Here is a 14241-nt window from a genome sequence, read left to right as displayed (position 1 = left end):
CATTGATTCATTTTTGGTATTACAGGAAACCCCGTCACATCTGATAGATGCCAGAGCAGGCTCCCAGTGTCATGGTTACTGCTCTACTCCTTTGTTCAAATTTAATCAACCCACCAGAACCACAGAATTCACAATCCAACAAGAATCTGAATGCAATGTTAAATTATACCACATGAAAAAAATATGCGTGCCAGCAATGCACCTCCCGGCCTTATTTAAATGCTAATGAAAGCAGACCTACCTGCACTGATGCAGCAGTCTCCCTGCTCGCCCCCTCATTAGGCGTGAGAGGTGAGCGGAGACAGGCAAGTAGGGCTTATTTACAAATACTAGCAGGGGTCTGGCCCCCGAGCTGCTGGGTCAGTGACGGAAGGAAGAACGACAACCTGAAAGGGGGTGTGTCTCATCACCTCCGTCCTGACATCTCAAGGCCTGCTTTAATATGCGCCCACCACAGCTCTTTACCACAGAAGCCAGAGGCAGAAAATTACCATAAAGCAAATTTACTACCAGTGAGAACTCTTCCTGCTGCACTCCAGAACAGCAGCCAGGCTCATTTATATCCATATAACGAGCTCCAAAGCACAGAGTTACCCAGGGAGAAGGAAACGGTGGTGTTAAATAGGAAGAGGACACATCACCACCGACTGGGGTGGGGTGGGGGGGACAAGGAGAGCCGGTGTAACAAAAGCTCAAACACACTACCCCTGTCAAGGGCACATTTATTTTTCCACAACAAAACACACAAACATGCAACAAGGTCATCACAATTCAATAAAGACCAATAGATTAAGAAGCCCTTTATAGTTAAATCAATGTCTCTGTATATCTTGCTTTTAGTTTATCTCAGTTTGTCCACGTGAACCATAACAATATGCAGACGCTGCCTAAGATTAAACAACAAAAACAGTGACTTGGAAAGGTAATTTAAAATGGGCACTTAAATTGAAAAACTTCAGATGTTTTACATGTCGTGGAAAGAGTGGGGAAAGCAGCAAAACGCTATCGTTTCCTCATTTGTGTAAATCAAAGCCAATACAGAGGGGGGGGGGGGGGGGGGGGATAAAAGATAAAAAGGGAAAATCCCTAACTAATAGGAATAACTTTCAGAACCACAGTGCTAACCACCAGAAAACCAGGGTGGGGTTTCTAGAGAAGCTAACATGTTTTCATATGCAAAAAACAAGAAAAACTCTGCACTATCAATACGCTTGCTCACTGTTTGGTTAACATGCACCTCTAAGAAACGTTACGGCATCTTTAAAGGACATGAACCTAAGCTTTGTCTACGAGACTCCCACTTTCACACACGCTCACACGGACGGATACAAACGTACAGCATAGCCACAGAAAAATGGTAAAGTATCACTTAGATAGAGAAGTACAGTTTGCAGTAGACACTACGAGAGTACAACTTCATATATACTTCATACGTTAGGACAAAGTAACTTCATCCCCGATCCCACCTCTAACCTCTAATGGAATAGCATGGGATGAAGAGCAATACAGCAAATGTTACATAATAGTTCTTTTTAGAGACAATCATTGAAAAAAAAGACATCAAAAATATATGTTTTTTTTATACATAGCATGTGAACATCCTTGGATTGCAACCTCTCTGTTTAGAAACGCAGAGGTAGGCGCCCCATAAAGAAAACATCCATTGTCATTTTGAACCAAAAACAATCAACCTTCTTCTTGCTACACGTAAATCATGTATTAGGTTTTAAAAATAGTAAATTGCATAAAAACCACCTCCTTCTTGTTTAACCGGAAAAATACCAAAACCTTGATTTATACATCATTCCCACATAGATCTGTACACACCTGAAAAGTCTAAAGGGCCGGGCGTCGTTCACACTACAAGACCGACACGTGGAAAAGGAAAAAGCTGAAGAAGCGAACATTTGGATTTCTCTAGTGAACGAAATTTCACTTCACATGGAAAAGTTCCCTGATAGATCGGTTGCATTCTCTTTTGCTGTCCCATTGTATAAAGGGTGTCACAAATGTGCGAAGGAGAAAAGTTGACGTAGGCCAAAAATGTGAATGTTTTCAGCGCCTGGGTCAAAAATCACTCAGAAATACTCTTAATAGTTTGTTTACCATATACCATACCACAAACACAGAGCTGTGGCTAAAACAGCCTGAAAACAAATATACAGGTTTCAAATATTTAAACAGATATTAATACTTAAATCTGCAACAACTGGCTTATTTGGTCTTAAGGACAGTGATTCGCTCACGATTCATTTAGTCATGATCCTGTCCACCTGATGAATGAAAAGTCCGAGCACTTTAGCTGCTAAATGCTCCACAGTGATCACAAGCGAGTTGTAGCATCTGCCATTCTTTGGGTTTTAAGAGCTTACTGTAGCTAAAAGCTACACAATGACAGCTTGTTTTACACAGGAGCAGTTTTCAGCAGGCTGATTCACATGCATAATGAAACCTTGTTTTAAAGTAATCCAGCAGTTTCTGTTGGCATCCTGTTGTATGCACACAACCCAGTGGTATTTTAATGCCTTAACCCTTTTTAAAAAAAGCGATTACAGTGATTGTTGTGACCTTGGATAGATTTTAAATCTTTTGTTTGTTGCTCCTGGGCGAAGAAGAGCTCTCTTTGAAGGTTAACAACAGCTGCATTCAAGAAAATTCGTGCCTGAGAAGCAAGAGCCACAAAAGTGTCCTTTTTGAAAAATGGAGACGCTAGCTCACAGACAACACAGGCTCCACTACTCATCTAGTGAAAGTGGACTTTAACAGAATAACAAAAGATATTAAAATATATTCATAAGTTTGGGATAAACAGCTCACACCACTTTGTGTCTTCAGCATTGCCACACTGCAGCAGGGATGTGGCCAGCTGAAATAGGCTCATGGTGTATGCTATATGTAGATGAAACTTTGGGTAGTCCATGGATGCATATGCAATTTTAGTAATGTGTGGCGATATTTATTAAGATTTTTCAAGAAAAAAATTTGAGTAGAAGTTTCATTGAGACTGAATTATGAAGCCGGTCAGTAATCTGTCTTAAATATACTGCTCAAAAAAAGTTAAAGGAACACTTTTCAGAGTACAGAATCAAGTCAGATAAACTTCTGGGATATTGATCCGATCAGTTATGCAGCAGCGGTCGTTATTTTTAACCACGTTTCACCTTTTTGGTGTCAATGAAATTAATAACAGCGGCACTAGAGGGGCAATAATGAGACAAAAAAGCAATACTTTTACAGATAAACATTTTCCCTCATCATCTTTTCTGACAGTTTTTTTTCACTACTTTTCCATTAGGGGTTACATTAACCTGCAGAGGTTGCACAGGTAGTCCAGCTCCTCTGAGGTTGTGCATCAATATGTGCTACTGCCAGAAGGTTTGCTGTGTCTCCCATCACTGGCTCAGGAGTCCAGAAGTTACTCTAGGAGAGTCGGACATGGTCTTGAAGGTCCTTAACCCATGAACAGGACCCGTATCTGCTCGCCTATTCTCACTGCCCAACACTTTGGAGCCCAAATGGCATTTGCCATAGAATGCCAGAACTGGCAGGTTCATGGTGTCTGTAACACTGTTTAGCATCATCAGTTTGGTGTTGTGTCAGTGATGATCTGAGGGACGCACTGACTTCTACAGGTCAGGCAACAACACCCTGACTGCCATCAGGTATCAGCGTGAAATCCCTTGGACCCACTGTCAGACCCTACGCTGGTGCACTGGGTCCTGAGTACTATTTTTAATTTCCCTCAAATGATGTGGCATCCTTTCATTCCTAACACATTATGGAGTCCATATCAGTGTAAACATCCAGCATAACTTTTTTGCCGTTGATATCTGATGTGTTTTCAGTCTTACTTTAATTTTTTTGAGCAGTGCATATTAAATTATATTTAATTTAACCTTAAATATCTTTCCTAATATCTATATGAGATCAAATCATTTGTATGAAAAGAGTTTTATAATTAATCCATGTATCTGGCTTAGACTGCAGTTGCAAACCAAACAGCTGTGATTATTTTAATTGCAGATGTAAATGGAGTCCTGACAAACACACTGGGTATGCATATGCATGTGCAAATTCTCTTTACCAACACAGTGGCTGCGACTGAGGCATCACTGACATTTAAATGTATATTTCCACACTGCTGTGCTTTGATGCGAGAGTTAGAAGTAGCACTTTTCCACTGATGTGGTGCTAGCGCTTGATGCAGAAAGCTTTTTCATGTTTCTCTCATAATAAAATGGGACTGGTACTGGAGCCAAAAATCAGGCACTGCCTCGCCACAACAAAATAGCTGTCAGTGGCAACGGGAGGCTCCACAGCAAGAAATTCACGGATGATTTGCAGATGTAGCCCGCAGATCCTGTCGGCTGTGATTTCCTCTTTTTCTGCCGCGCAACAGTATATAATGCAAAACTAGTTCTGAACTAGTACTGACATGGCACTGCAGGAGGGAGGGGAAGAATTTAAAGTGACAAACTCTGTGTATTCTTGTGTTTGTGACTCACGCCTAACTAAGAGAAACCTCACCTGCTTAAACAAACTCTTAAGAATATTTTGTGATTGGATCTTGAACCCAGGCTGTTTTCACCTTCAGCTTTAACAAAAAATGGCTGACAACATCTGTTCCCACGGAACGTAAAAAAAAGGCCAACATGGGCCATCTTCATGCCGCTAAAGCTGCCCCAGCAATAATAAAGACACATTTACTGTATTTATTTGTGTCCCACGGGGATCAACTACACAAGGTCTACATTAAGGTCATGACAGCAGAATACGCTAAGACTACTTGCAATATAAGACGTCCATAACAAGTCATACATGTTTCAGTCCCTGACATCCTGACAAATTTTTTTGCCAGATTTTATGTGACTCATGTTCATGTGCCTGTGTACAGATATGTGGGACAATCTGTATATTTTCTATATAGAAGAGTATAAAAATAAATTAAACTTACACCATTGACTCAAATTGAGTTTAAATTTAAAGGTATATCACATCTGCAAATATATTTTATATATTCATATATATATAGTTAAAGCATCGCAAGCCAGTTTATAAACATCAACTTAAAAAAAGATTAAGTTGCAATTTAAGACATTTTTCTAAAAACCAAATGACTTAATCAACAAAAATGTTGCCTCAAAGTGCTATGGAAGACTATGATTAACCCCAAAATCAAGCCCGCTGCTGGGTGACCCCTTAATAAACCTGACACCAACGCTCCCGCTCATTAAAATTGATCAGACATATTTATGGAGAATTATGCAGCTCTGGGTTATAATTTATCGCAGAGTAAATAAACATCACAAGATCTCCACCGAGGACCTTCGAAAAGTCTTTATCTCGCGGGCACTAAGTCTAAAGGGGGAGGGGGGGGGAAGGGGGGGGGGGGGGCGTAGGAAAAAATAGTCCCCAGCCAACAACACACTCGACCAACATTTGCATGGTTTGTAGAACGAGTGCTCCACAGCTGAGGAGGAGGCGGAAAGCGGGGGTGAACAGATACATCGGGAAGCGCCCCAAAGACTCCAAAGTGAGCTCACGAAGGCGACGAGATGCTGCTCGTTTCCGAGGCTCAGCTGCTCACTGTGCGGGCACTTGAGCCAAGTACAACGCCAACAAACGGCAAACAAGCTCACAAGAGACTGCAGGCGAGCGGAGGAGCTCCCCCGAAAATGGATCTCTAAGGGAAAGCTGTTGGTGTTTGAAAGACAGAGGAACGTCCATCTGTGTGTTCAGCTTCTCTCCTCAAGGACTTAAAGCCAGCTTATTAATGCCTCCGAGCACACGATTGCACGCTCATCCCTTGTGTACGGTCAGCATGATGGATTGTGCCAGCGCCTGGGTTCGCTCCAACAGGAATAATAATAATGCAGCCTTTTTATTCACAGAGGTCATCGTCATCAGTGTGTCAACTAAACAAATGAGTTAAACCTTGGAGCAGAGCTTGTTTCATCTTATTTTATGTCTCCTCTCACAGACTGTCCACAAGGTTAACCATACAACACACAATTGTTACCAAACACCAATAATCTTCTAAATCTTAAGCTCTCTGGAATCTACTTCATGCACTACAGAACATACTTCCGTACGTAGAAAATAAAATACACTGACCTATCAGAAGTGGAAAATATCAGATTAACCATAAATGACATCACTCCGGAGCCATGACCTGATTTTTCAAAAATGCACAACCAACGTTTGTAATGAATTCACTAAAAAAGTAAACTTGGGGGGAGGGAAATAGTTAATTTGGATTTCTTTGCGATTTTCTTAAATCTTCATAATACCAAGCAACAGCTGATCCGCTGACAGCTCACCCTGTCGCGTGTGTTTGCCTGACTTTCATTATGTTAGTCGGGGCCATGCATTCTGGAGTTCAGCGTTTTACAGATGTGCCTGTGTACAGTTATTAGCCCCTTGTCATTTTTCTTTGAGTGCCAAAGAACAGCATCAGTTTGACTTGAAAAAGGGATAAATACCTTTCACCTCAAGGTCCCAACATTCAGACAAGAATCTCTTTGCATCATTTACACTTTGAGAGACTTTGCCAACAGACAAAACTTGCTCAAGGCATGGATCTAGAGACAGCAGGGGGAGGGAGATTGCCTGGGTTACACAAACCAAAAGCCACCCTTTCTGCAGGATATTTTTGTTTGTGGGGAGTAAAGCGTTGTCGGCCGCATGTTGCCCGTCGTGCAGTGTCCCCGCTCTCTGGGAGATGGCGGGGCATGGGGGGTTTTGTTTCAGTGTACCAGTTCTGCTGGCCATCAGTCCTTTAGATTGTCCTCGCCAATCCCCTGGGCCGACAGCTCTGCCAAGACGTTGTCCAAGTAGTTGGGGTCGGGGTAGCCGTGACCGGTCAGGTTAGAGCCAAATTCTGTCTTGTGATGAATCTCGTTCCACACCACGGTGTCCGATTCGCCCGTGGTGCTGGATGTGCCAATGGTGAAGATGAGGCGTCGGTCCCAGGCCATGATCAGCAGCTTCAAGACCTGATGAGACAAGAACGAGAGGATGGTTTGTGACGGCGCTTCCACAAAAGGAAGCCCGGTGTTTCCGTCTGGGAGCTGCGTCGCAGCTTACCTTCCTGCCTTTCTCACTGTCGGGGAGGTAGCAGTGTCGAGGGAACCCTCTGGCACTGAACTTCTTCCCAGGGTTGGGGTGCTCATTGGTCTGGTGAAAATGTCAAGAAGAAAAAACAAAAGTTACAACGCCTTCACTTGCAATTATGACTTAATTGTGTGGGAAATGTCAACAGCACCCACAGGACAAGCTTTACTGCTCACATCGCTTAAACGAGGCTTTTGTAAAATAATCAGCTGGGAACTATGTTACTTTCAATATGCAGTAATATGTTCAGTCTCTGTCAAAATAAAGTGCTTTGAAACCACTAGCATGAAATAAAAATCTTGTAGCTCATCAAAGCCAGGGTCCCACCAATTCCCTCAACCTTATCAATAAAAATACGTCACACAGTTAAAGCAGCCTTGTTATAACAAATTTCTCTTGTTTTTTGTCCATTTTCCTATTTCATTTTCCTTTTTTATGTTTACATTTTGGTAATATTCCCAGGCTTTGGTTGCTGTAACAACACATTTGCCTTTCCCGGTCTTTTGTGTGTTCTTTGTGCTTCTATTAAGCACACTTCTTGGACAGGTTATAAGGCCCCTTTTCACTGTACCACTAATATAATACCACCTAAAAATAAAGCTGCAAGAAGCTTTGATGGAATCAGGTAGTTCAGCAGGGCACAGTCGCCATGGCAACTTGATCAGATCATGCTAAAAGCTGGCTGTAAGCAATAACAGGAAAAAAGTTCTGTGCTGCCCTCTCATGACTCATTTTTTGACAGTCTTTGGAAAGAAGTGCCGAGATGGTTAGAAAAAAAACAGGTGTGGCCAAAAGATGAAGAAACTTTTTAAATAAAATTAGATAAAGCAGAAACTGATATCACGAGACTCTTTAAACTCAGCTCGTTTCAGTGACTCCAGAGGTATGCTATTTTCGAAACTCAGGCATACGGTTCAAAAGTTACATCAGAGGTGATCCAGAGAGAGTCATTCCACTTTTGATTAATCCCAGCGCACCGAAAATAGCTGTAATTCCCCCAAAAGGGGGAGTGCAATGTGGCCTCCAATGAATGGGAGTGACTGATTTATGCCTGCATCTAGAAATAGAAATTATATTTTAGCTTTTGCAAGTAAAATATTGATTATATCATCACACTGAAATGAGACTAATATCCTGTTTTTTCTCACAACGAAGCCAATTTTAACCATAAATCTATCTTCCTGCTAACGTGTGCTGCCTAAAAGTGGGCAGATCGATCCAAATACAGCATCGATAGCAGTATCAGGTTGATACTACCACGATGTGATCAATACGTGGTTCCTATCCTCTAAGGAACCACGTAGTCCACTGGATTGTTCATGTTTTTTTTGGAAATGACAAAAATGACCTCAGACATGCATTATAAAACATGTCTGAACCTCTTTGTGTTTGTGGTGACTGTCATGTTTATTTTATGTATAGCCTATAGCAAATGTAAGCAACAGAAGCTGACCCAAAGTGCTTTAGAGACACGCACGTTTACATTCCAGGTCTCCAACAAATCCCAGTTTCAAAATACATGAAAAGCTGAAAGATGTGTTTTTAAAAATCACAATAATTTTTAATTACACATTAAAATGTGTTCATAATTTGTAAATTGATGATTCATCTTATAAGTCATGGCACACTGCTCTCATAGCCTTTATAGGTTAAAAGTATCAGTATTTGACTTTATTTACTTTACATTGGTTCGAGTATTGTACCAATGTAAAGTACACGGCACTAATACTAACTGATCACGGATGAGTATACTTCTTAATGTTCATTAAAGACCAAAACAAATAGGTTTCAGCTACAAGCCATCATTAGTCCAGGTGGACTAATGATAAAGTGATATGTCATCAGTCACAGTTAAACATAAACGACACAAATACATAAACATAAACTATCAATACCATGACACTGATTACATGTGTATTATGTAAATCTGCAGGAATATTGCACCATCTACTGCACTTGCTGGATGAAATAGCCCTGTTGGGCCTACAAATGAGATGAACCCCAAGTACTTAAATGAAATAGCGTCACACAAAGTATGTTAAAAGGAGGGTGCTAGTGTTGTTATGTGTTTTCCTGGAATTACAAAAAGCAGCTCAATGCTAATCCTTAATTTGAACCTTTAGCGTTTTCAATTTATAGAACACAAAGCCAGTATTCTCGTCTCTGTAACAAATGTAGGTCTCGAGTTTGTCTTTAAGGAGATCACACACGATGGCAGTTGAAATAAAATGTCATTGGGCTTCTTTCAACTTTCTTCTTGAAGTTGCTTTTATGTTCGAAGAGGCTGATCTTTAAATCTCATTTAGTTTTCTTCACATATACATCGGCAGTGTAGTGTGGGCTTTTCAACCAGTGGATGGCATTCTTGGTTTTAACAAGAAAATCTGTTTGATTTTGAACTTTTTTCTAGTGTGGGATGCAGAAATGTGTCCTTTTGATCATAGCGCTACTTGCTACTTGTGATGATCAAACACTGGGAAGAAGATCAATATTTAAAAATGTTATTGTTTTTCTCAAACTGTTCTGATGTTCACAAACATTAAGACATCTATTCATCAGCGAGTGCTGGGTTTATGGGAGGACAATCCCCTCATCAGCACCTATTACTAAAAGGTAACTACAAAAAGTATTAGCATGGCAGACTCCAACCAGGCAGCTAGAAACTCTCTGCCGCTCCTCTATTTGTGCATGAAATCAAAATAGTTCATGCCATAAAGTGGCTTGTGGTGCAATCAAAATTCAATTTAAATCTAAAAACTGAACATTAACATTAACTACAACTACACAAAAAAGAAAAAAAAATCAACACCACCAACAACAGAAATGACATTTCTCCATTCATTCTGTACTATCTTGTAGGTGCCCTCGTGACACCAAAAGCTCAGAAGGTTAGAGCGTTAGATTCTCGACCATTTAGAACTTCCTCTGATGATCTTTGTAAACCACATTGAGTCTCTCTCCTGTCTCCTGTCTCCTTCCCCTAACCCCGCCTCCCACTATAGCAGATGGCACCCCTCCCTAAGCCTGGTTCTGCTGGAGGTTACTTCCTGTTAAAGGGGAGTTTTTCTTTCCTACTGTCACCAAGCGCTGTGTGATTGTTGGGGTTTTCTCTGTATTACTTTGGGGTCTTTATCTTACAATATAAAGCACCTTGAGGCAACTGTTGTTGTGATTTGGTGCTATGTAAAATAAAACTGAACTGAATTGAAGTGAACACACTTTAACCTATTAAAGATGTACAAGTATAAAGCCCATTATAGTGTGCTACTATTTTCAGCATACAGTTTTGGGTGCTGGCATAGACTGAAAAGGCAAAAGAAGATGGACAATATGCACAGCGTCACCACTTCCCTACTCACCCAATTATTTTGCTATCGTCCACAGAGTACAGAGTGTAAACCTGACCATCTATGATGATCACTCATGTTGTCTAGAGTGCAGGCTGAACTGCAGGAGGGGAAAAAGACAGACCTACAGTAATGTCCCCTGGCAATAGTGTATTGTGTTGTTATGCTGATCTGAGTGGTCAGATGACCCCCAGCGCTATCCCTGGGGGCTCTATGCCTTCTCCGCTGGTGGAAAAAGGTCAGCTTATTGACTCAATTTGAGCTCATCTCAGGAGTCAGGAGAAAATACCAGCCAAAATACCACCAGCTCAGACCCGGTGAAATCCAATTGCAAATCCCAGCTGTTTAATTTTCTTATTAATGTTAATCAGTTTGATGTATAAGCTGAAAGACAAATCAACTAAGGGAAGGCAGACTTGTATGCCTATATTTATAAGGACAAAAAAACATGCATGTTTTCACTCTATATATTTCTTATACAACATAAGCCTTTACCATGAGAGAGAATTACTCTTAGATACTTCTTTGTCTTTTCCCTGAATCACTGCTTAATTCCTAAAAATGCTGTTTCCTCAGGATCCCGACACCTCAGCTTCCTGCGTGAGTAACTCTCCATCCAACTTAAGCGGATAAGCAGTTGTAAAAGGTCACAGATTTAGAGGCAAGAGACAGCGGATCAGGGTAGAAAGGCAGGGTGGTGGATTAGGTGAAGTGAGACGGCTCTCACCTGGATCCCGGCAGGAATATCGTAGACAATGCGGATGGTCTTTGAGTCTGGATAGCCTGGCAAGCAGTGTGGTATGACGTGGTACTCCATCTTCCCGGGGGGCTGCGTGCCTGTTTTCTCCCCATAGATGGTTTTGCACGTTGGGCACTGAAGACTGCCATCCTGCTTTGGAGAAAAATAATGATTTGACGTTAATGACGCAATAAAATTAAACCACTTTGTTTCCAAAACCCCAAATTAAATGGATGATTTGCAATTTTTTTTTCAGCCTAGAGACAATATATCAAATATTGAGACTGAAAAATGCCTTTTATTTGTTTCTGCTCATTTTAAATTTCAAATAGAATGATTCCAAACAGCAGATAGACGATGTTAGGAACTAACTGGTAAATATATTTTAATATTTAGTGGATAAAAAAACATATTTTTCTCAGGAGTTGTTAGTCTTTATCCCCAAGTAGAGCTGGGAAAAAATACACCACTGCAGTTCTTTCTGGAGCCACAGTAGGATTTACACATCTATTATAATGTAGTACAGCAATATCACCTATCGCAGCTTAAAGAAAAATCTAAATTCAAAGAGGGGAATTTTAAAAACTGGACAAATAAAAAGTAGAATCATCTGCATAGATTGTTACAGTAAAATGTAAATAAGAAGTTTGTTGTTTTTGTTACTTTTGTAATTCACACTTTTATTTAAAGGGGAAAAATGGTGTGATCACATTACACCCATATTGGCTTCCTTAGACTGGCTTTACTTCCATTTCAGGATCCAGTTTAAACGTTTATTCCTTCTTTTTAAACCTCATGGTTTGTCACCCTGTTACTTAACAGAACTTTGGAAACCCTAGACTCTTAGCTGAGCACGGACATCTACGAACGACCTGCTCTTGGAAATTCCCAGATCAAGGATTTAAATTAGAGGTGATTGAGACTTTTCAGTGGTGGCTCCCAATCTTCTAAAGACCCATTTGTTCTTGCTTTCACGTCTAGTTGAGCAGAGTTCCCTGGCTTTATTGTGCAAAAACAGACTTATTTACTTTGTTTTATTACATTTCTGTTGTATATTTATTGTTCATTTAGTGATCCTTGTGTATAGTGTGTATTTTGTACAAACTGTACAGCATTTTGGTGAACTGAGGTATTTTAAATGCACAATAGAAACTTTGATTTGTCTTGATTTTTTTGTTCTGGAGCACCAACAGTGCAGCATGGTGTTCTTTTGTTTGCAGTTGCAAGCAGTGAATCTGAATTTCCTGCAAGCAAACATCAGTGTCCAAAGTAATTTTACAAAATACTGTGCTGTCAAGACTGATCAGATGAGGCTATATAAGCTTTCCATCTGTTAGCAGCAATATCGAGGGCCATCATCTGCCAGTGCCGTGCAACCCCGTCGAGCTGTAAGACATCGCGAGTTTAGAATTTGAGCCTAGCGTGACATCATAACAGCGTCTGGCTCGCAAGCTTTTACCCACCTTATTGCCATTGTTGTACATGGCCACCAGGCATAGCAGATGGTACATGTGCCCACACTTGCCAAGTTTGCCCACCAGCTCTGGCTTGATGCCTTTGTGCTGCAGGACGCCTTCATAGCCGGATGACATGACCAGCCTCTCCATGCAGATGGTACAGTCCTGGAATAGCGGGCCAAAATACTTGAGCTGCCATTTGACATTTACATGACTGTACTCATGAAGCAACTTAAATCCTGAATATGCGCACCGATGGGTTTTATTCTCACCTCATCTGGCACCACTTTAATCTTCTCAGTGTATCGTCGCACCACATCTTCTGGGTTTTTCCCTTTTAAAAATAAGTCACAAAAGTCATGAGAACAAGCCACAGGTAAGTGTGAGTAAAGAGAAAATTGACTATTCAAAAACAAGAGAATAACATCAGATCAGTCTCAGAGACTACTCTGCCCCATGTGCCTTTCTTTTCTTTCTTTTTTTTTTACCAATAAAAGAAAGTGTGCACGTGGAAACAGTACACATGTTAGTGATGTTCAAGAGGAGGTCACCTTGAAGCTGCCACATAACACTGGCAACCCCACACTCTCATAATCCCTGTGTGCAACCAGGCTGGTATGGCTGAGAGCACACCCACAGCTTACATCCCTAATACGCTTACAGGCAACCTTTTTTCCCCCCCCCCCCGAGCTTTTGTTTGTTCATTTGAGGGAGAGCCAGTGAACACAGGCAGAGAGAGTAGTGAGGGAAGGAGACAGCTTTTGTCCCCCCCAAATCCTCAGGTATAAAGGGTATGCAGGAGGTAGAAATGTGTGAAGAGAAGGAGAGGTGAAAACAGAAAAAAGGAGGAGAAAGACAGAGAAAAAGTTAATAAATTAATTAAGAATAATTTTACTCTGTTGTTATTTGACAGCTTCATTCACTTCTCTGATTGTTCTGGGTGCAGAAAGCAGAGCAATAGAAATCAAATCAGAAACAAACACATAGGTTGCATATTTGTCTGTTACCTGAAGTAACATTTGAAAGGTCAATAATTTCTAATTACTACAGCAGAAGATTTTATTTTATTTTATTTTATTAGTTTTGCTGTTTTTTGGTAATAGTCAGCCCGTTCTCACTCCCGAGGCCTAACATCCCGACTATTTGTCACATCCCGTGGCGTTCCTGAGGTATGTGAAAGGTGACCTTCCGCGTTCTAATGCTACGCACCAGTTTATGGATGAAATCCAGTTGAATGACAGTCCCGCAGTAATACATGTACCAGCCATGTATTCCAGCCCTAACACTAACCTTATCCCTAACCCTATCCCTAACCTTTGCCAGCACTTTAATGACGTTAAACTGCGTTTTCCAAAGTGATTTAAGTAAAATGAACGAACATGTGAGATTGATTCCAAACAGTTCTCATGTTTCCTCATTTTTCTGATCTTGTCACTTGGGATGTGGTGGGTGTCTGGAAGCGTAATATGTTGACGATTTGTCACCTAGCATCAAATATTACGTTTTGGGAGTGAGAACGTGTTGTAATAGTCTGCAGCATTTGTTGAGGCTAAAATAAATATATGGTCATGAATTTGCAATTTTT

General features: G+C 40.8%; 1 protein-coding gene across 4 annotated transcripts in view; it reads right to left on the bottom strand.

Moving 5' to 3' along the window:
* Positions 1 to 710: 710 nt before the first annotated feature.
* The window catches only part of dtx1 (deltex 1, E3 ubiquitin ligase), a 53343-nt gene continuing 39812 nt past the window's right edge, over positions 711 to 14241 (bottom strand). For 3 of the 4 annotated variants that reach the window (XM_085425122.1, XM_085425123.1, XM_085425124.1), the window contains 5 exons: positions 12929 to 12990; positions 12663 to 12821; positions 11188 to 11352; positions 7087 to 7176; positions 711 to 6995 (listed from right to left, as the gene is read on the bottom strand). In XM_085425122.1, coding sequence (XP_085281248.1) covers positions 6771 to 6995; positions 7087 to 7176; positions 11188 to 11352; positions 12663 to 12821; positions 12929 to 12990 — 701 coding nt within the window. In that variant the 3' untranslated portion in view covers positions 711 to 6770. The remainder of the gene's footprint in view (positions 6996 to 7086; positions 7177 to 11187; positions 11353 to 12662; positions 12822 to 12928; positions 12991 to 14241) is intronic. The other variant, XM_085425125.1, reaches the window with a different exon arrangement.

The sequence above is a fragment of the Rhamphochromis longiceps genome, linkage group LG12 (genome assembly GCF_057381845.1).
Source record: "Rhamphochromis longiceps isolate RC_006_pf linkage group LG12, R_longiceps_female_GT1.1, whole genome shotgun sequence".
Lineage (NCBI taxonomy): Eukaryota > Metazoa > Chordata > Actinopteri > Cichliformes > Cichlidae > Rhamphochromis > Rhamphochromis longiceps.
This window is presented reverse-complemented; position numbering and strand designations above follow the sequence as displayed.